This window comes from Ostrinia nubilalis, chromosome 4 (genome assembly GCF_963855985.1).
Source record: "Ostrinia nubilalis chromosome 4, ilOstNubi1.1, whole genome shotgun sequence".
NCBI classification, from domain to species: Eukaryota; Metazoa; Arthropoda; class Insecta; order Lepidoptera; family Crambidae; genus Ostrinia; species Ostrinia nubilalis.
In genome coordinates, this window is record NC_087091.1 from 5,702,253 (window position 1) to 5,724,175 (window position 21,923).

The window sequence follows — 21,923 nt, forward strand, 5'->3', positions numbered from 1 at the left end:
GTCTTAATATTTATTTATTTATTTATTTTATTGTTAGGAAAACAAACAGCTTTTCCTCATATTGTTATCTAAAAATTCCCTTGGTTGTAAATGAATTTAAGTTAGCTCTATGTATTATGTTTACAGGTACGGATAAATATACGTTATCGGACATACACAATCCATACAGACATCTGACCAATTCGTCTTTGAATAAATCGGGGCCAAGATATGCTGAATGTAAGGATCGAATTGGAAGTGGTAAGAGCATGTTTTTTGTTACATAATTTCTAATAATGTGTAGGCTACTCATTATATTTATGTAAATGTCAACAACAATAAATAATTAACTTAAACTAAAACCTTAAATAGTAAAACTAAATATAAGTAATTCATATTTACATACAAAACATATTTACACTTATTTACACATTAACACATTTACATTTATTATTTACATTTAAATACACATACATAAATAACATTTCATATCCTACAAATATTTACACACGCGTAGTAGCCAACAAGTCGAAATATAGCTTCGCGCATCTATCGCGCGAAACTTTAAACTGTTAACTGCTTAAAGCAATAGGCTGAAATCATGGCGCGATCATAGGCCAATGTAAGGTCGCGCGAACTATCATGGGTCGCGCAACTTATCATTGGCCTATGATCGGCGAGGTCGATCTGCACGCGTTGGTGTGGTTGAAGCAGAAGTGCATAAAAATTACTCACACAGGTTGCAAATGGACGCTGAAGCAAGTGCGTCGAGCGCTCGTAGGCAGGTGGGGGGCAGCGGAATGGCTGGTCTGGCAGCGCATCAGGGCGCTGGTGACATTGACGCTGCTGGCTCAGGCAGCTGGCACTCCTCCAGCGAGGAACTGCTTCGAGTTCTACGGCTTTGATGTTCTGCTCGATGACTCTTTGAAGCCATGGTTGATTGAGGTTTGTTATACCAATGCGTTAGACCCTCGTAGACAAGTGAGGCAGGTGGGGGGCAGCGGATTGGCTGGTCTGGCAGCGCATCAGGGTGCTGGTGACATTGACGCTGCTGGCTCAAGTTACTGGCACTCCTCCAGCGAGGAACTGCTTCGAGTTCTACGGCTTTGATGTTCTACTCGATGACAATGGGTGAAGTTATCTTCGAAGCCCAACATCTCATAAGTATTTTATGTTTTAAAGTAAAAAGTGTGATAGGGATATAATATAAGTCCCTTGTAGCCTTCCGTTTGGCCAAATTACTTTTCGCCAAATTTCATTTCGCAAACAACTTATCGCCAAAGTTTCATTTCCCAAATGAACTTTTAGCAACTGTACTTTTCACAACGAATTCATTTGGTCAAATTATCATTTGGCAAACTTTTACTTGGCAAATGTTTACATAGCAAATGTTTTATTTTGCCAAATATTAGGTATATCCCAAAATTCCCAAATAATTTGTTTGGTCAAATTGACACTTCACATACTTACCCACCGTTACCCACAAATCAAAGCATAAGGCACAATGATTATGGTTTTCACAAGAATTTTATGTAAAACAAAGAGATTGCAGAAAATAGTATGGTTGCAGAAAGTAGGTATTGCAGAAAATAGTAGGTTAGGTTAGGTTAGATTCTAACCGTTTTCAATCCATACAACATTTATGTATTTTTCAGATAAATCTATCTTTAAAACTTTACCGTTTTTTAACCGAGATAGTTTTTACGACCTCTCGCGACCCCCCTATAGAGGCTTCGCGACCCCCCAGGGGGTCGCGACCCACAGGTTGAAAAACACTGGGTTAGAAGAACAGTGACCATTAACGCTCGAAGGCGAGCGAACGGAGCGAGCGAATCGAGCGAAGTGAACGTGCGGCGGCAGTGGTCCGCGCCGAGAGCGCTAGAATCACCTCTTTTGTTAATTAATAATTTGGAAATGTTTATAAAAAGAATGAAATTTGATAATTAATTTAGAACAACTTTTATATTAACTACCCACTAAATAAAATAATAAACACAAGCTAAAATTTGTATTCCATTCTACGCACCAATCAAATTATTTTGTAAATAGTTATCGTGAAATATTTTTGCCAAATGAAACATTTGGCAAAACATTCTTTGCCAAACAATAATGCCAAAAACGACATTTGCGAAAAAATTAAAAGTTTGCAATAAGTTGTTTTGCTAAATGAAAATTTGCGAAACTTTGTTTGCGATGTGATAATTTGGGAAACGTTTTTTGGCCAAACATTAGTAATCCAGCTTTCTGTGGCTATGATAATATCATGTTGTGCTGGTATCATAAACTTACGTGAAGTCGCGGGCACAGCTAAGCAAATTAAAATGGGTGTAATTATCAATTACCAATTAAGAATTTTCCAAAGAGAATTACAATGTGCATTATTATTTATTAATAAAAGAAAATGGTTTGCCTTGAGTAATTAACTAAGTGATCACTTATGGTTATTAGAAGGTTACACAATAGAGTAGGAAGTGGAAAAAAAGCTTTTTATCTTTATAATAAACATCTAAAATGTTGTAATATTAAAAAAAAATGGTTACACTAGCTTTTGCTCACAGCTTCGCCCGCGTGAATTTTGATGTATAAACAGTAGAGATGAAACGGATATCCGGTAACTATCCGGTAGGCCGGATATCCGGCCTAAATTTACTATCCGGCCGGATACCGGATAGTAACTCACTATCCGGCCGGATACCGGATATTAAAAAACTACGACAATTTCCTATTAATAAAATGAAATGCATTAATCTTTGAGGTAAATGTCAATAAAATGGCTTTAATAATGACGGCTTTTAGTTAAAGTCCAAAAAGTTCCAAAAAAGCCATATTAAAGCCTTTCTAAAAACTAATTTCTTTTTCTGGGCTATGCACTCTAATGACGAATACATAAATAGTAAATATGTGTTAATGTCGATATAATATTGCCAAATAAAATAGGCGATCTTTTTTTCACTGATGATCTGATGACATGATGCAGTTCAGTCAGATTACGCAGCAAGTAAACTTGTTTAATTTTCGCTATTCAATCACACACTCACGATGGCAATCGAAATCGCCCGAATTGATCTACCCCCTAGACAAGTGGCAAAATCTGACATTCTATTCGGACGGATTTGATTTTCGAAAAGTGTGACTAGTCTAGTTTACTAATAGACCCACTGATCGCGTTCGAAGTCACGACATGCAACGAGACAATTGGCCAACTATCCGGCCGCCGGATATCCGGCTATCCGGCCTAGCAGCTGGCCGGATATCCGGTATCCGGTATCCGGCCAAACAACTATCCGTTTCATCTCTAATAAACAGTACTGTAAATTTTTATCAAAATCCGTTCAGTAGGTTTTGCGTGAAAGAGTAACGAACATTTTTATAATAATTAATTATTTTTTTTACGTATTCAGGTGAATTTATCGCCAGCATTAGGAGCGAACTGTGAAGCGGACACAACGGTGAAGCAACCGATGCTCCACGAACTGTTTGACTTGTTGGGATTGCCCATGCGACACACTGGGCTCTCTCTTCTAAGGGGGCCGTCTTCACAGATACACAGGTAAGTTCTAAATTAATCCAAAATTTAACTAAAACACAAATGGTACAATTAGCGTCAAAAAGTTTGTGACACCCAAAGTGGCCAAAAAGTTGATGAACCAACACAACCTTATTCCAATGAGGGTTTTCGCGAATGAAAGATCCGCTAGATGGCGGGACGTGGATGTGGGGCTGACTGCTGCGTGATTGGTGGATTTTGACATAACTGTCAATGTCATGTCAAAAATAACCAATCATGCAGCATTTGGACCTCGCGCCTACGTATTGCCATGGCGGATTTTTCATTCGCGAAAACCCTCATTGTAACGAATAGTCCAGTCATTTGGTAGTTTTACCTGGAATGTTTTCCGGGAGTAATGAAAATTGGTATTTATATAGATTTCGATGTGCTCTTTACGAATACGTCCGCTCGCACCGCCATATTGGAAAAATGCTGCCTAGTAGCAGTTTTTTTCAAATATTTCCTTTCGGAAATTTTATGATAAAACATGCTTAGAGAAACTAAAACTAGAAAAAAATTCCTATTTTTGATGTCTACATAACTTTTCTGTGAAATCAATAGTTCGCGTAGGAGCGCCAACAAGCCCTACCACCAACTAACCCGAACAGAAGAAAACTTTCCAGGTAAAGCCATTATTTTGTACCAAATGACTGGACTAGAAGACGTGTTGCGAAAGTTTTGGCTAGTTTGGGTGACATGACCTATTTGACGCTGCTGTACAAGCTTAAGACTCAATTGAGTCTCCACCCGTTTTTAAATAGTATTTTTTGATATTTTATATTTCATTTATATTTGTTAAAGTAATTAATGTGCTCGAAGGACCTGTCTTATAAAGTTAGCTTAGTTAATTATTTATTGTAAGTAATGACATAATTATTGTAAGTGGGTTGATTAATTATTAAAATTCTTTTAATTTTTACCTGACTGCGCCAGAAGGAGTTTTTTTCGAGTATATGTATGTATGTATGTATGTCATGATCATCATATCAGCCATAGGACGTCCACTGCTGAACATAGGTCTCCCCCAATGCTTTCCATGTTACCCGGTTGGTAGTGGCTTGAGTCCAGCGCTTCTCTGCTACCTTTATGATGTCGTCGGTCCACTCGTTAGATTCGTCTTAATCATGAGAGTGAAAAAAAAAACAAAATGGCGGATTTTAGGCGCCATAATGTCTTAATTTTTTTTCTCAAAACCTATCGAGTGGGGTATTAAAATAAAGGGCTTTTTAAGTAGCTTACAAAAATGTATGTTATTTAACTAAAAAGATTAGAATAAAATTATTATTAAATAAACAAAAAACCCAACGGCGTAAAAATTAACTAAAAAAAAAGATAAAAACAAGCCTTAGTGTTCACAAATGCAGTCTTTTGTTTATTCAATCCTACTATAATATTATAAATGCGAAAGTTTGGATGCTGGATGTCATGATGTCTGGATGTTTGTTATACTTTCACGCAAAAACTACTGAACGGATTTTGTTGAAACTTTACAATATTATTGTTTATAACCCAGATTAACATATAGGCAATTTCAATAATTAAATAAGACATGGATAAAGCGCCTTCTATAGTCATTGGTTAAAATCTACAGCACAGTAATTAAACGAGGTTCACGCGTACGAAGTCGCGGGCGGCCGCTAGTAATTTAATATTTGATTATTATTTGCTATCGAATGTCCACTTTAGTACGAAATAATAATAATATCTTTATAATTATGTTTTATCTCTATCTATTTATTTTATCCTTATTTTCTTGTTGAACCGTATTCTTATAAAATAAAAGACATTATTGCCGGTGCGGTGTAAGCTTAAATTCTTAAACAGTCAACAGACCAGCATGGATAGTGTAGGTCTTTAATAGTCTCCTAGTCCTCCAATAGCATCAAGTACCGTCAACCAACCGTCCCTGTCATAAACTGGTGTCAAATATCCTGATGCTACGGCTCTAAACGAACAGATGATGATGGTGGATGGTGTTTCAGTTATTGTTCCGAAGACGAAGGCGGCGTAAAGCGGGTCGTACCGCCACCGCGGGCCGCCACCGCAGGCGTCAGACGCGGTACGCGGTGGCGGCGTCGGCGACCGTTGCCGGTGCACTGCGTCACGCTGCTACCCCCTGTGCCAGATTATACGGAGGTAAGTGACTTCGCAAAACGCAGCGTGAGACGTTCACCTACAAGGTGGACCGACGACCTCATAAAGAAGGAAGGCGCTGGATGCAGGTCGCTACCAACCGGGTAATATAGAAGTCATTGGGGAGGCCAATGTTCAGCAGTGGACGTCCTGTGGCTGAAATGATGATGATGAATTAACTTCTACTGCGATTACTTACTCTACCTTCTTTTCAACAATTTATTTTGAAAACCAGGATTATTCTTATTTCTTTCGGCTATCTCGTTTTACAGGAGATCGAAAAAGTAAAGGAGCCGAACAGCGAACGCTCGCTGAAAACTCCGTCTGAAGCTAGTATTGACAACTTGGATGCACAGGTAAGAGAGCATGTTGTACTGCTAGCTGCACAGTGGCGGCGTAGCATGGGTTGGCACCCGGGGCGATTACAAGTCCTGAGGCACCCCCTGGTACCCCCCAGGATTCGAAGGTTACCTACCGATTCGAAGATTGAAAGACAATCCCCCCCCCCCCCCCCCGTATCATGACATAGACCGCAGATTTGCCATGCAGATGCGCCAGTGAGTACTAATCTGCGCGACTTGTATCACCCCCTGATGCTTGGCACCCGGGGCGGACCGCCCCCACCACCCCCCCCTTATGCCGCTACTTTAGCTGCACTTACTGATCTTACACCATTATTAGATTAGACACAAGAATAGATGAATTACTGAATGGTAGCATTCAACCACTAGCTAAATTAAGCATTGCTGGCTGCCCTGTTTCTAAACCTATTCAATATTTTAATTAATATTTTCTTCTGGCGTTAAGAGTCGCTTCTCGATCTAAATTTTTAAAAATAATTACAAAAATCGAACTGCCTAAGGTGGGAATTGAGCCCACGGATGGGTTCATCCAGTGTCAAAGTAGCTCAGATAAAAGAGCAGTCGCCCGGAAAGCGAATGGTCATGGGTTCGATTCCCACCTTAGGCAGTTCGATTTATTAAAGTTATTAAAAAAAAAAATTGTTTAAAAAAGCGCATTTTAAAAGCTATTAAACATAAATGTGTTGTTCTGTAGTTTTCATATGATCGTCATGTTTGTACCTTTATTTAATTTTGTTGAAATACCACCTCTGTTTTTGAACACGTTGATGAAGGCATCAACGTGATCAAGGGATCACACGTACCGAGCAAACGGACGAGACAGTGCTCTCGGCCGAGTACTCGGTGTGTATGAACATTACGCCGAGTGCTCGACCGAGCGCTCGAGTATGTGACTCGCTCACCCAACTGTCTCGACCGAGTAAACATTTTACTGTCTCGCCCGTTTACACGGTACGTGTGATCAAGGCTTGAATGATATCCTTTCAGTCCACCTCAAGCGGGGCCATAACCCCAGCGGAGATTCCGGAGGATACGTGGCGCAGCGGACTGACGACCGCCGCCCGCCGTCGGGTCATGACCGCGTGCGCATGGGGCAATGGTGTACGGTGGGACCGCGCCTCGGGCCGAGTGGGCCAGTGGGTGCGAATCTACCCTCATGTACTGCCTACGGATGATCAGGTCCGTTTGTATTAATACCTTTATTTTTTACCCACAGTGCAGCGGAGAAGCTCTTGGCCAGTATGTTCTGCATATAAAATAAATGATTACACCGAATTTGGAAGCTTTGACATCATCATCATCATTTCAGCAATAGGACGTCCAATGCTAAACATAGGCCACCCCCAAAGATTTCCACATCGCCCGGTTGCAGTTGGTAGCAGCCTGCATCTAACACCTTCCTGCTATATGAGGTCGTCGGTCCACCCTGTAAGTGGACGTCGCACACGGCGTTTTCCGATACGTGGCCTCCACTCCTGAACCTTGCTGCCCCATCGGCCGTCAGTTCTGCGGCCTGTCCATTGCCACTTCAGCTTGCTAACCCGTTGGGTTATGTTAGCGACTTTAGTTAATTTACGGATCCCCTCATTCCTGCAATTTTGCGAGTTCCACAGCGTGCTATGCTCGGAGTTTCTTTACGATTATCAAATCAAGAAGAGGAGATCCGGAAGTGAACTAGAGTCGCTCTCCTCTAAGGCTTCCTTTCCTTTCCTATCCTATCTAGTCATACATACCACTTCATAAAGTAAACGACTATTTGTGTGTGACAAGAGTGCGTGGATTTTACCTGTCTAGCTCGTACTTATTGCGTGTCATGTAAGCAATTTATTTACTGTATTTTATTCAAAAAGAGGCTGACAAAGCTAGGTGACTGATGCCCATTTTCACCATCGATTCCTAATTTTTAAGTGGCCGTATGAAAACAAAATTCCTGTTATGTGTTACCATAGGGGTCACTTAAAAATTAGGGATTGATGGTGAAAACGGGCATGAGTTTCTTCCGCCACTTCTTCTCAGCACCAGCCCATAATATGTTGTCCCGAAGTGGTAGTAGGGAAAGCTATATTTGGGACGTGTATAATTGCCCTACAAAGCGCCTATGTACTGAATAAACTATTTGAATTTGAATTTTTGAATCGCCAGGCGCCCGTGGAAGATGCCCGCGACAGTGTCGCTCAAGTGTCGAAGTTCCTCCGCGCCGCCCGCGAGGTGTGCCGCGAGGGCGGGCGGGAGCCGCGCGCGCCGCGCGACGCCGCCCGCGACGCCGCCTTCGAGGCCGCCCTACGCAAGAAGCTCGACTGCGGCCCGCAGTTCGAAGTCTGGCTGCCGCCGTTCTAATGTGTTCAATCATGTTTAGGCAGAGTAAATACAAATGAGTAGGTCATCTTCATAGAAACGCACCGAGCGCGGTTTGTATGCGAGTGTAGTGTTAAATTAATACATACGATACGAGCCAATACGTATGCGGCGCGCACGCTTACTTACTTACTGTTGTGTTCGTTTCGTTAATCGAGTATTTTCGGGCAAGTGGGTGATTAACCTGCTGTACCCTAGTCCGGTGGTGGGGCTGCCACCTCAGAGCTTCTGGACTCGCTCGGTTTTTTCCGCGCACGCACACACTGACAAAATTCAGCGCACCTCACCGCTAATCCACGCTAAATTTTGTCAGTGGGTGCGTGCGCGCCGCATACGTATTGGCGCGCTTACATACAAACCGCACTCGGGCGTTTCTATGAAGATGACCTACCTACTCATTTGTATTTACTCTGGTTTAGGTTTAGGTTATTAATATGTTAGTTATTAATAAATGCTTGCTCAATATAAAACTTTTTTATTTATGCACTTCACTGGTCATTTACGCACGGCTTCAAAAATATGTCGCCGGGCCAATTTCGCTAAGCAGATTTTAATTGACGTAAATAAATAAATAAATAAATATCCTTAGACATTTTACACTGCGCTTCTAGTCCCAAACTAAGCAAAGCTTGTACTATGGGTACTAGACAACGGATATAAACATACTTAAATACTTTTTTTTTTGTAAATACATACATATTATACATAGAAAACACCCAGTCCAATACAAACAAATATGTTCATGCACACAAATGTTTGTACTGTGCGGGAATCGAACCCGCTACCTTCGGAATAGTAGTCCGTTTCGAACCACTACACCAAAAGGCCGACGAGACACGTCAAAATAAATATAATAAAATAAATAAATATGCATAAAACAATGTGAGAGTTGGTTTGGAAAACAAACTACTATATCACTACTAATCCTGATTCCGCTTATAAATATTATTATGACGGCTACTATAATTAATGGTTCAACTACCTATGTAATCCTTTAGTTAGTAAAAGGTAACAAATATTAGGGCAACCATACATGCTGGCATCAAGACTGCAGTGATATTACTGGTTTCTTTTTGTGTGTGTATGTAATAACGTCGACATATTAGCGGTTGCAGTCTACGTATGGTCCTTGGATAACTTTTCCAACATTATCAATTTTGTTTGGCGTTTCCAGATACAATAACGCTTGCTTCGAGTTTAAAAGCAGATAGGTATGACATCAAATAGTTAATTAATGATTGCCTACAAATACAATGAACACTTTATTACTTAGAAACCCCGCAAACAGACTTTTGTGGGCTGATGTTTGGTCGGGCTGATAATTAGCATAGTAGGTATGAATATTTTCTATATGGAAATGCGCACATTACACCGATTTGGTATCAGGCGATTCCTCATACAAATTATAAGCCGACCAAACTATCGGCCGACTGAAAGTCTCTAGTCTGCGGTGTGTCTTACATGTGACTTACCTACGTTTTTTGTTTTGTTCGTGATACGTAACGCGGAATAGAAGGTGGTGAATACGTTAGCGTTGAGCACTATTTATTTAAGTGTTGAGCCTAACTATGAAAACAGTAATTTATTATTAAAATGGTATTCATTGTGTGTATTGGTATTCTCTTTCACAATCTATGTACTTTTGGTTCGATTAAGGATAGCAAAAGAAGTGTTTAGATTCCAAGTAAGAATTTGGTAATGACTATAATAACCAGTTTATTTCATATTTTGAATGTTTCAATAGTCAGTTGTTTGAAGAGACGTGTACTTAAAAGCTTACATTGTCGTCACGAATGAAAAAATGCGAAATGTGAAGTTCCCATGTTTTTGTAGTCAACATAATTTTCAATTCAATAAATAATAATTTTGAATGAAGTTATAGCAGTTATTAGTCAAAAATATCAAACTTTTCATTATAAGTATCAACGTCTAACAACACGTATGTTGTCAATAAAGCCTTGATCACACGTACCGAGTAATCGGGCGAGACAGTGCTTTCGGCCGAGCGCTCGAGTATGGGACTCGTTCACCTAACTGTCTCGACTGAGTTATTTATGCTTTGATCACATGTACCGAGCAAACGGGCGAGACCTCAGATCATCTATGATCTGAGGGCGAGACATTGCTCTCGGCCGAGTAGGTACTCGGTGTGTATGAACATTACGCTGAGTGCTCGGCTGGAATATGTGACTCGCTGACCCAACTGTCTCGACCGAGTAAACATTTTACTGTCTCGCTCTCGCCCGTTTGTTAGGTACGTGTGATCAAGGCATTAAGGCTCACAACTTAAATAGTGCCCTAGGTATGTCATTAATTTAATAACACGGTAATTTTCATTAGATAATTGACTCCAAAATTCTAAGCAAATATGAGGTAATTATAATATAAAAAAAAAAACAATTCATTCTGTTTCCGAATTCTAACAAAATGGTTGTCTCTATCATTACTAGGACTGGACAAATGGACGAATTGAGGCTCAAAGTGATGGTGTGGAGTGGAATCTACAAGTTACACACAAAAAATCGCTTTCTGGGTATATGCCACGATGTGTACAGAGTTATAATGATATTGTACATATCGATATACACTGTCCAACATTTAGTTTTCTTTTGTATGGTAAGAAATTATGAAGTGTGATAAATTTAAATCATGGGACACAAAATTATTCCTTGCGGAAGTCTTTATTAACACTGATCTAGTCTAATGTATAATTTTTTTAAACCGCTCTAAGATTATAAATGACTTACTCATGTTATAGGCCAGTAGAATTAAACACAAAAATGAATCAAATCGGAAATAATTCCTACAAAAGATTTTGTTGCTTTAATGGCTTCATTGGTTGCCCATAAAGACTCTCCTAGGTTTTCGACTTCGACGGAGTTGTGCTTAAGTGGTGGGGGCCCCCGAAAGGGGCGTTTTTTCGGTTTTCCAGTTATATCGCGTAAAGGACTTGTTTGTGGTCTTGATGACGGTTGAAGGGCACTTAATTCTGCATTGAATAAGACCAAATTCATATGTTTTGGACAAACCGTTCTCATGCTTATCTTCGACAAAGTAGAGAATTTACGTATAATTAATAACCCTCTCTACGTCTAATAGCTCGTCACCCGCAGGGTCCCAAGCCTTGTAAAGGCTCGCGAGTTGAATTCGCCTATCCTTGTTCGTCCCAGCCGATCCTTAACTACGGTTGCTGCACCTACTCCTACTTGCACTCTCTTGAACGGCTCTGTGTTATCTACTATGGCTGCCCCCCTTCCTTGTTCCCTCCTTTACGACTGCATTGCTTAGTTGTATGCCTGGTCCAAGGTTCGACGCCACAAAATCAACTTCTTACGCGTGAAAATAGTTTAAATACTATTTCCCGTGCTAGCAACATTTTTTTTACTGCTTCACCTCTATTAGTCGAAGAGTGATGGTATATATCCTATAACCTTCCTCAATTTATGAGCTATTCAACACATCTGGGGGCACGGCAGTGCCCCCACCAAGTCGAGCAAAACAGCGGCACGGCCGTACCATCCTTTTCTCGAAGCAATTCAGGCCATTTTCGACCCCCTGTAACTTCGTTGTGGATAAAATTAGAAGACTGAATTTTCAGTATCCATGCAGGCATTGTAAAGACACGGTATATTAGTCCAGTCATTATAGTAAGTTCACCTCGGAATTCGAGATACCCAGCTGTAAGTCTGTAAATACGTGTATATTGACACCCTAAAAGTTGTCTCAAAACCTACATATGGTAGGGTGTAAGCAACTATTATATTTCAAGGTCAACGGTCACAAAAATCGGTTTTTTGCGCTTTTTTTAGAAATATCTCATTTCCTGTGGGTTTTTTGCTATTTGTATTTATTATCAATATTGTAGAATACTAAATTCTCTACAAATTTTGTTTAAAAACTTTTTTTATACGGTGAACCGTTTTCGAGATAGAGGGCGGAGAGCGCGCGGTCACTGCATCACTTCAGGTCTACTTAAGCGGTTTAGATTTTTCATACAAAAGGATTTTCCTGCTAATTCCTGTGGGAATTTCGGGAATTCCTTGTTGTAACTAAGCTTTGAGTTTACTAAGGTACCTACATGCCAAATTTCAAGCGTCTAACTTCCGTTAAGCGTTTAGATTTTTCATACAAAAGGATTTTCCCGCTAATTCCTGTTCCCGTGGGAATTCCTAAGTATACTATAACCTGCCCAGGTGTATGAAGAATAATTGTACCAAGTTTCGTTAAAATCCGTCGAGTAGTTTTTGTTTCTATAAGGAACATACAGACGGACAGAATTCTATACATGAAATATATTTTCAAAATAACTATCAGGGGGTGATTAGTGATCGATACTGATGCCAAAAATGCAATCAGTAAAATTTTTGTCTGTCTGTCTGTCCGTCTGTATGTTCCTACTCGATGGATTTTAACGAAACTTGGTACAATTATTCTTCATACACCTGGGCAGGTTATAGTTTACTTAGGAATTCCCACGGGAACAGGAATTAGCGGGAAAATCCTTTTGTATGAAAAATCTAAACGCTTAACGGAAGTTAGACGCTTGAAATTTGGCATGTAGGTACCTTAGTAAACTTAAAGCTTATTTACAACAAGTAATTACCGAAATTCCCACGGGAATTAGCGGGAAAATCCTTTTGTATGAAAAACCTAAACCGCTTAAGTTGACCTGAAGTGATGCAGTGACCGCGCGCTTTCCGCCCTTTATCTCGAAAACGGTTCACCGTATAAAAAAAAATTTTAAACAAAATTTGTAGAGAATTTAGTATTCTACAATATTGATAATAAATACAAATAGCAAAAAGCCCATAGGAAATGAGATATTTCCAAAAAAAGCGCAAAAAAAGCGATTTTTGTGACCTTTGACCTTAAAATTTAATAGTTGCTTACACCCTACCATATGTAGGTTTTGAGACAACTTTTAGGGTGTCAATATACAAGTATTTACAGACTTACAGCTGGGTATCTCTAATTCCGAGATTCTTACCTAATTTAAGCTTAAATGACTGGACTATATTTCAAATTTCATTCAATTTGAACCAGTAGTTTAAAAATTATAACGGGTCAAAGTTTCTTAATTTTGTCACTCACTGACTGACTGACTGACTGACTGACTGACTGACTGACTGACTCACCGATCATCAAAATTCTAAGGCACTTCTAGCAGACCTAGAAGCTTCAAATTTGGAAAATAAGTAGTGTTTGGTGTATGAATCAAGGAAAAACTAAAATATTTGGGGCACGGTAGTGCAACCGCTAAGTCTAGCAAAATTTTTCAATTTCGGTCCAGTTTTATAAATTTTTAACTACTTACTTAAACTTACTTAAATAACTTTGTAATACCATATAAATATAAAGGCGCACGGTAGTGTCCCCGCCAAGTCGAGTAAATTTTTTAAATTTCGGTCCAGTTTTCTAGATACATAACTGCTGTCTACAAAATACAAAAAGAAATGAGATCCCATCAAAAACAATACTTGTCAAAAAAACCAAGTCTCGCAACTCAGTTGTTCTACGGTAAAAAGTTGTGAGATCCATGTAATACCAAGTCCAGGCCAGGAAATCTTTAACGTTTCACATAAATATATTGACTTGGCCATCGCATGAAAACACGTGTAAATTAAATTATTTAGTGCGATGGCCAAGTTAATAATTTATGTAAAACGTTAAAGATTTCCTGGCCTGGACTTGGTATTACATGGATGTCACAGCTTTTTACCGTAGAACAACTGAGTTGCGAGACTTGGTTTTTTTGACAAGTATTGTTTTTGATGGGATAAATAATTATTTGAATCAAACTAGTGATTCCTAAGATTAGCGCGTTCAAACAAACAAACAAAAAAAAAAAACTCTTCAGCGTTTTAATATAAACTTGTTGTTGTTGATTTTTGGCGTCGAACCTTGGACCAGGCATACGGCTTGGCAACGTAGTCGTTCAGGAAGGTGCAAGGAAGAGGGGCAGCCATAGTAGGTCACACAGAGTCGTTCAGGAGAGTGCAAGGAAGAGGTGCAGCAACCACAGTTAAGGAACGGCTGGGACGAACAAGGATAAGCGCATCCAGCTCGTAAGCCTTGATAGGGTTGACTGGTTGAGGCGGCCCCTTTCAAGACTTGGAAGCCTGCGGGTAACGAGCCATTGGACGTGGAGAGGGTCATTAATAATAAGTACATTTTCTACTTTGTCGAAGATAAGCACTAGAACGGTTTGTCCAAGACATATGAATTTGGTCTTATTCAATGCAGGATTAAGTGCCCTTAACCGTCATGAAGACCAATTTTCGATAGGGTAAGTCCTTTACGCGGTATAACCGGAAAACCGAAAAAACGCCCCTTTCGGGGGCCCCCCCCAAGTAGCATTTTACTCCATTTAAGAGTTCACATTTAGTTCCAATGTGTACTTAAAGCATTAGTACAGTTCACTTGTGATGTATAAGCTGTATTATTGCAATTAATTACACCTATACCTGTCTAAGGGACTTATAGGAGTGTAGAGTTATACTTTTATACGATTGTTGGTGTTATAATACTCTAACAACTATCCTTTAGTCAGCCGTCTGACTAAGAGCATTATAGGAGGGTAGAGATACGGCAACCGCTGTTTAACGGCCTACTTGTACGATGTTATAGAGCTAGCATTTTAATAGAACACACGTGGTCATTTATAAAGTCAAAGGCTGTTATGTTTACTTGTTTTTGACTGTTATACAGCTAGTAGCTGTAGTAGGACTTGTTTGTGATAATTAAAATAACTTTTTTTTACTATCTGTACAAAAGTGTTTCAATGGTTCGCATGTGCACTGTAGGCTGTTAAAAGGACTATATGTGTTGTCTATTAACATCAATAGCAGTTTATTTGTCCACAAGTACTACTCTTATTTGCTTTAAGCTGAACATGAATGTGAATGTGATATTCTGTTACACTTTTCCCCAAGCCTGTTTTTAGTTGTTCATGGTGGTTCTGTACATGATGCAGAGGAAAATATTATGCCTGAACCTGAAAGTTCCCTTCAAAATATACAGATATCAGAGTGTGATGATTGCAGTTCTAGTGATAGTGAATACAATTTTAATTTGGACAATTATTTAACCTTTCGCAAAAAAATAAGAACATGGGCTATTGAAAATCGTATTCCTCATTCCGCTTTGAATAAATTGTCAGGCATAATAAACGAATTTAAACCGGAAACACTACCGTATGATGCTTTAGGTATTCATACTTGACTATTAGTACCTGGGCTAGGCGATTTAACGGACATTAATAATGTTTATTGCGGATCTCTAAAATTTCAGTATTTGAAAGAATTAAAGATACACAATTGACCTGAACTAGGTACATCTTAAAGCTGTACATAAGTTCACATTAGAATAAATTTATAGACATTAGCGCTGTAGTGGTACAAATGTGGAACTTCATATAGATAACAGCATTCTAACAGAACACATGTGAACCTAATATACGCTCACCGCATTAAAATGGAGTTATAACAGTTCACATAGCCGTATTTCATTTCCACCATTTTGTTCTACATAACCTAAAATATTTACCAAATAAATCTCCAAAATTAATGCAGATTTATCACAAAATTCGCAGATAGAGCGATTGAGTTTTGGTTTCATGTTATAATTAATTAGCGTAGTATAATTATTTTAGCTGTAAATATGTATACATTTCACGATAAAGTTGCACTCCCAATGGCATTAACATTATTAAGTATAAATAAATAAATAAATAAATCTTTGGACAATTTCACACAGCGCCAGCTAGCCCCAAAGTAAGCAACTTAATGCTTGTGTTATGGGTGCTAGCTTAACGAATATACTACTTATATACTTTTTTTTTTAAATACATAAATATTATACATAGTCACACCCAGACCCGTCACAGAAATTAAAATTCATCATTTCAATTTCTGCCCGGCCGGGAATCGAACCCGGGACCTCTCGGCATAGTAGTCCGTTCTGAACCACTACACCAAACGGCCGACAAGTATTTAAAACCCGTGTTATTATTTGCGTAAATGATTATCCGCCCGAGTTGTTTCCCTCTTGGCACTCACGTACAAATTATACCAAACTAATATTAAAATGTGGAAATAATTTAGGACACACGTGAACTTTAGGTAGCATTGGAGTACTTTTGTCGGACTTTATAACTTTGAAAGCTGTGCATTTAGCCACTTGTTACTTTTTATTACACTCACGTACGTTGTACTTGTATGGTTCACACTGCGTCCCATATAGTGACGTAAGTCAGCCTTAAGTCCGATGTTACTACTTAAACTGCTATTATAATGCTATTATACTGCTAATGTACAGCCATAGTGAACTTAAGGCTGTCTAATTTGTGCCCAAACTGGTTCTATAAAAGCATTATAGCAAGCTATACAGCTCGTATACAGCTGACATACACAGCTTGTGGAGTACATGTGAACGACTAGACATACTGTATAGAACCCCGAATGCTACTTGGGCCACCACTTAAGCACAACTCCGTCGAAGTCGAAAACCTAGGAGAGTCTTAATGGGCAACCAATGAATGAAGCCATTAAAGCAATAAAATCTTTTGTTTGAATTATTTCCGATTTGTTTAATTTTTGTGTTTAATTCTACTGGCCTATACAGTGTGAGTCACGTTAAAGTGTACATGTGAAAATAGATGAAAGACCTATTTTTATCGACAAAAAAGAGGTCAAAAATTTTTGAGTTTTTTTTTTAAATTTTTTTAGTTTTTTTTTCTTCCAATTACTTATTGTAAAGAAAACGTAATAACTTTTAAACTAAGCGGTATATCCTGATAAAATAAAAACAGTAATAATGCTAAATAACAGGCGATACTAAAAAATACATAAAATACACAAAATATGCCAACAAATAATAAAAAATGATACTTTTTGAAAAAAATATGCTTTTAAATTCGTGTTTTTTTGGTTATTTGATAAATTTCTCCAAAAAATGCTCCTATAACAGGTGGTTTTTATTACTTTGTATTATTCTCTATCGTATTATCCTTGTAAAAACCAAAAATCGCATGTCTCTATCCCTATTACAACATTTGCTATGATCGTTTAAAACGTTGTGATAGGGATAGAGACATGCGATTTTTGGTTTTGCGAAGGTAATACGATAGAGAATAATACAAAGTAATAAAAACCACCGGTTATAGGGGCATTTTTTGGAGAAATTTATCAAATAACCAAAAAAACACGAATTTAAAAGCAGATTTTTTTCAAAAAGTATTATTTTTTATTATTTGTTGGCCTTTTTTGTGTATTTTATGCATTTTTTAGTATCGCCTGTTATTTAGCATTATTACTGTTTTTATTTTATCAGGATATAACGCTTAGTTTAAAAGTTATTACGTTTTCTTTACAATAAGTAATTGGAAGAAAAAAAATCTATAAAATTTTTTAAAAAAATCTCAAAATTTTTTTGACCTCTTTTTTGTAGATAAAAATAGGTCTAGTTTCATCTGTTTTCATATGTACACTTTAACGTGACTCACACTGTATATGGTAGTAAGAATTTGATATTGTTTGACATCTCATATTTTAAAACCACGCTATTAATGCAATTAACAAGGAGTGCAATTAACATACATTGTTATAGCTTACTCATGAAAATTAATTTTCGAAGTGAAAAAGGAAACGAAATTTTATCAAAAGCCTTAGTTGATTCTGAAAGATATTTTAAACCATAGTTCACACAAGTAAAACTGAATAATTTAAATTATTTTGACTTCGGTTCTAAATAATATGTAATTTAATAAGTGATATGAAAGTGATTGATCAGATTTTTGTAACGGATTGCTTCATTAGAAAACATTTTAAAATAAAGAATGACTTTACAGAATTTTATACGTGGGGACACGATTGAATGGCAAGCGGGCATAACCTTTCTAACAATGCTAATTATGGTTGTTAAAGTAATCACGATTTACACGCACCCTGAGAACATAGATGAAATACATGATTTAATCAAAGGTGAGTGGTTCTTCATAGATTTAGACTTTGTTTGTAGTGTTCCATAAAATTAGTCTTTATCACTATTTAATGTTTTCAATTAAAAATAATAATAACTACTTACTTACCATTTGAAAGAAAAATACGCGAAGTGTTGGTTAGCTTTAGCAAGGTCACGGTCGTCCAGTTTTTATCATTATACTTATAATATTGTATAATAATGCTCTAGAATGTATAAATAAAAATAAAACTTGTAATATTAAATATTCATTATACAAATTTCCATTTTTAGATCCTATGTTTGCTGCAAATTGTGAAGAAGATGAAAATGTTATCAAGAAAAATGAATGTCACATTGGTTTGTTTATAAAAATCACGTACATATCACTGTCGGTTGTTTTGGTTTTGTGGGTGGCTTTATTTATTGTCACCAGAGTTCTCGATGAAACTGTTATACCACCATCATATTTCCCGTTTGATACTAATCCATGGCCGCAGTAAGCTTCTAACAAGTTACGAAAAAGTAATGTTTTTGTTCTGTTTATTAACCGTAACATTAATAATAATATTTATAGGTACCTAATCGCTACATTTGTGGAAACTGTGGGATCCGCGCTCTGGGTTGGATTCGGGCACTTGAGTATAGACTGCAGTGTAGGGTGCTACTACGCCCGCGCTACAGCTCAGCTGAGAATTATAAGATACCACTTGGAGCATTTGTTTGACAACAATGGATCTCAGCGTCATTTCCAATATAAGGATGTTCTAGACAGAAGCTTAGACGAGAAATTCGTTTCCTATGTTCGACGCTATCAAAATGTCAATCGGTATTCAATAATTTTTTTCTTAATTAAATATTAATTATACCTAATCCCCCAAAATAATATTACGAGTATGTATGCAACAACCTGCAACATCAAAATTTACCTAACCTGCAACATCCTTTGTTGAAATTAAGTTTTAACTTATTAAGATACTTTTTATCTATCTATTACATACTAGCGGCCGCCCGCGACTTCGTACGTGTGGATCCCGTTTTACCCCCTTCATCTATCTTACGCGGTTTAGATTTTTTCATGACAGACAGACAAAAATTTTACTGATTGCATTTTTGGCATTAGTACCCATCGATCCCCATCGATTAACCCATCGATTGAGGGTATCACTAATCAAACCCTGATAGTTATTTTGAAAATATATTTCATGTACAGAATTGACCTCTCTACAGATTTATTATAAGTATAGATGTAGATTTCCATGTTCAAAAGTGACTCGTTTCAGGTTAGTTGGTAACGTGAATGATACCTTCAAATGGGGTATAGCATTCCATTTCCTAACCGTGACAACGTGCATCACTTTGTGCGTCTACAAAATGAGTACTGTAAGTACAAAATTAAGTCTTTCCCATTACTTAAGCTGTTCAAGTTTTTGATCTGTAATACGGACGGCTTGTACTATTGCTTGTTAAGTACGGGTATAAATCTTACTTATGTTTGGTTTCAGAATGACATCTTCTCATTGGATGTAGCTTTAATGTCTAGCGCGTTTTGCCTTTATCAAATACAAAATTATATGTACTGTTTTTGTGGAGACTTAGTCAAAAGCGAGGTATAAGTATCTAATATACCTGAAGTTAACTAACATTATCTTAAGTTTATAGTTGCTATGAATATTCTTCGGACGGATGGGACTCCACTGCTGCTGCTGTTTTTTTATTGTCTGGGATTCACGTATTTTATAGCTTTAGCTACATTATTGGATTTATTTTGCCATAGTTACTTTTTTTGTTAAGCTCTAGGTTGGATAGCCCTAGATAAGTAACATTTTTTACCAAATAAAAAAAAACTATTTGGACTAAATCATCCCCTAATCAAAATCCTTCCCCGTCCCGGCTGGCCAGTGTGGAGTGTAGGCCAAAACCTCCATTTACTGTAAAGAGAGGGTTGTGCAGTGGAGATTAAGTAACCAGATAATGAAAATAGTGCTTAGAAATTATCTAGATATAAGATTTTATTTATCTATTTATTTGGACACTCAACCGCTTTGTCGACAATCAACATGTTACAGAGTAGTGTATTACATAACTCTAGCCAATTAAAGAGTCTCACAGCTAATATAAAAATGATCTATTTTGTTATTTTAGGTTAGATATATTTTACTTTTAAGATTGAAGTTAAAGTCATGATTTTTCAGAGTATATGACGTAACTTCTGATTTTAGAGCGATCAGGTGTGCACGTCAATGTACTTCAGTGATTGGACAGTAGTGTCGCCGCGGTTCCGGCGTATGATGCTGATAGCAATGACTCGCTGGGCGCGTCCGATCGAGCCAAGTGTGACCATTGTACCCATCTCGCTTACTACATTCGCGTCGGTATGATAAGTAGTTTGATTTTTTTTTAATTTTGACGAATTTATTACCACTTCAACCTAGACAGACGGATTGTAAACCTTTTCTATTTACCTCTGTCAAAAAAAGTTGTGCTTTTGTAGCAAAACTAAATGAGCTGATGGTGATGATAATACATTTGAACAGACTTCTTGATAAGGCCAGCAGTAGAGTAACCAGTGTCACCGACATCAGCACCATGCTTCGTAAAAATCTTTTTTTAGTATAATCGACTGTCATTGCTGTTTACTGTTGCGATAAAAGACGTACCTACCTATTTCTCCAAACTTTCGCCTGTCTTGCCTGTTACACTGGAATAATTACTGATTTTATATCAAAGAAATATCTGCTAAGTGGTCATGTTCTAACTTCAATAACAATTGCTAATAATATTGTTTTGTTCCAGATTTTACGTTTCTCATACACATTGTACACCATGATGAAAACTAGAACGATGTAGAAATTGAAATTCTTAATTAGTATTTGCACTCTTAATTTTCCTGATCTATGATAATGTAATCCATGTTTTACATTAGATACCATGTTGTTTTTCATTCATTTTATAAATTATAAGACACATACAATAATACTGAATCTCCATCATAACATTCTCGCAAAAATGCATTCATTTACACATCTTTTATTTTCTGTTCCTGTTTACTCACACTTGAAAAGCAATAATCTATGTAACAAATATTTGTAAAAACTTTTTTGCAAATGTTAGGTTTAAATTTAGTAATTCTTTAATGTGTACTTAATAACATGCACAACAATAAAATAAAATAAAAATGTATTTTTTTTCAATTCCGTATTTTTAGTTTTTGAATTTTGAGTTATACCACTATATGCACTAGCTCTAGGCGCTGGTAAATAAGAGAGAGTCGTGCTCCTGCAGTGGAGACTATCTATCTATATAAATATATGACCTGATGATGAAGACAATTAACGAAATAAATATTAAAATAAATACCATAATTAACGAAATAAATATTAAATTAAATACCATAATTAATTAAATAAATATTAAATTAAATACTTACCGTAAATATTTGCCTCCTCGCGCTTGGCAGACTGTTGGGCGATCACAGTAACGTGTGACGGCATGATACGCAGTGGGATGCTGCTGCATCAGCCTTCACAGTCTGGATACCATAATCACTTCTTTTTTAAGCAGCGACCTGCTGTTAAATGAGATGC

General features: G+C 37.5%; 2 protein-coding genes across 2 annotated transcripts in view; both read left to right on the forward strand.

The window, feature by feature from the left end:
- LOC135071305 (uncharacterized) overlaps nucleotides 1–8,361 on the forward strand; it is a 48,079-nt gene extending 39,718 nt beyond the window's left edge. The window contains exons 20-26 of the mRNA XM_063965096.1: nucleotides 127–240; nucleotides 719–924; nucleotides 3,381–3,529; nucleotides 5,512–5,665; nucleotides 5,935–6,018; nucleotides 7,012–7,203; nucleotides 8,167–8,361. Of these exons, the coding sequence (XP_063821166.1) occupies nucleotides 127–240; nucleotides 719–924; nucleotides 3,381–3,529; nucleotides 5,512–5,665; nucleotides 5,935–6,018; nucleotides 7,012–7,203; nucleotides 8,167–8,361 (1,094 nt within the window). The remainder of the gene's footprint in view (nucleotides 1–126; nucleotides 241–718; nucleotides 925–3,380; nucleotides 3,530–5,511; nucleotides 5,666–5,934; nucleotides 6,019–7,011; nucleotides 7,204–8,166) is intronic.
- A 1,198-nt stretch (nucleotides 8,362–9,559) lies between these two features.
- On the forward strand, nucleotides 9,560–21,488 carry LOC135088557 (putative odorant receptor 69a). The gene is made up of 9 exons (XM_063983395.1): nucleotides 9,560–9,590; nucleotides 10,830–10,995; nucleotides 18,227–18,359; nucleotides 18,631–18,835; nucleotides 18,914–19,165; nucleotides 19,620–19,719; nucleotides 19,842–19,946; nucleotides 20,559–20,711; nucleotides 21,133–21,488. Exons 2-9 carry the CDS (start codon nucleotides 10,840–10,842, stop codon nucleotides 21,184–21,186), a joined length of 1,158 nt encoding a protein of 385 aa, XP_063839465.1. The 5' UTR covers nucleotides 9,560–9,590; nucleotides 10,830–10,839; the 3' UTR covers nucleotides 21,187–21,488.
- Nucleotides 21,489–21,923: the final 435 nt, after the last annotated feature.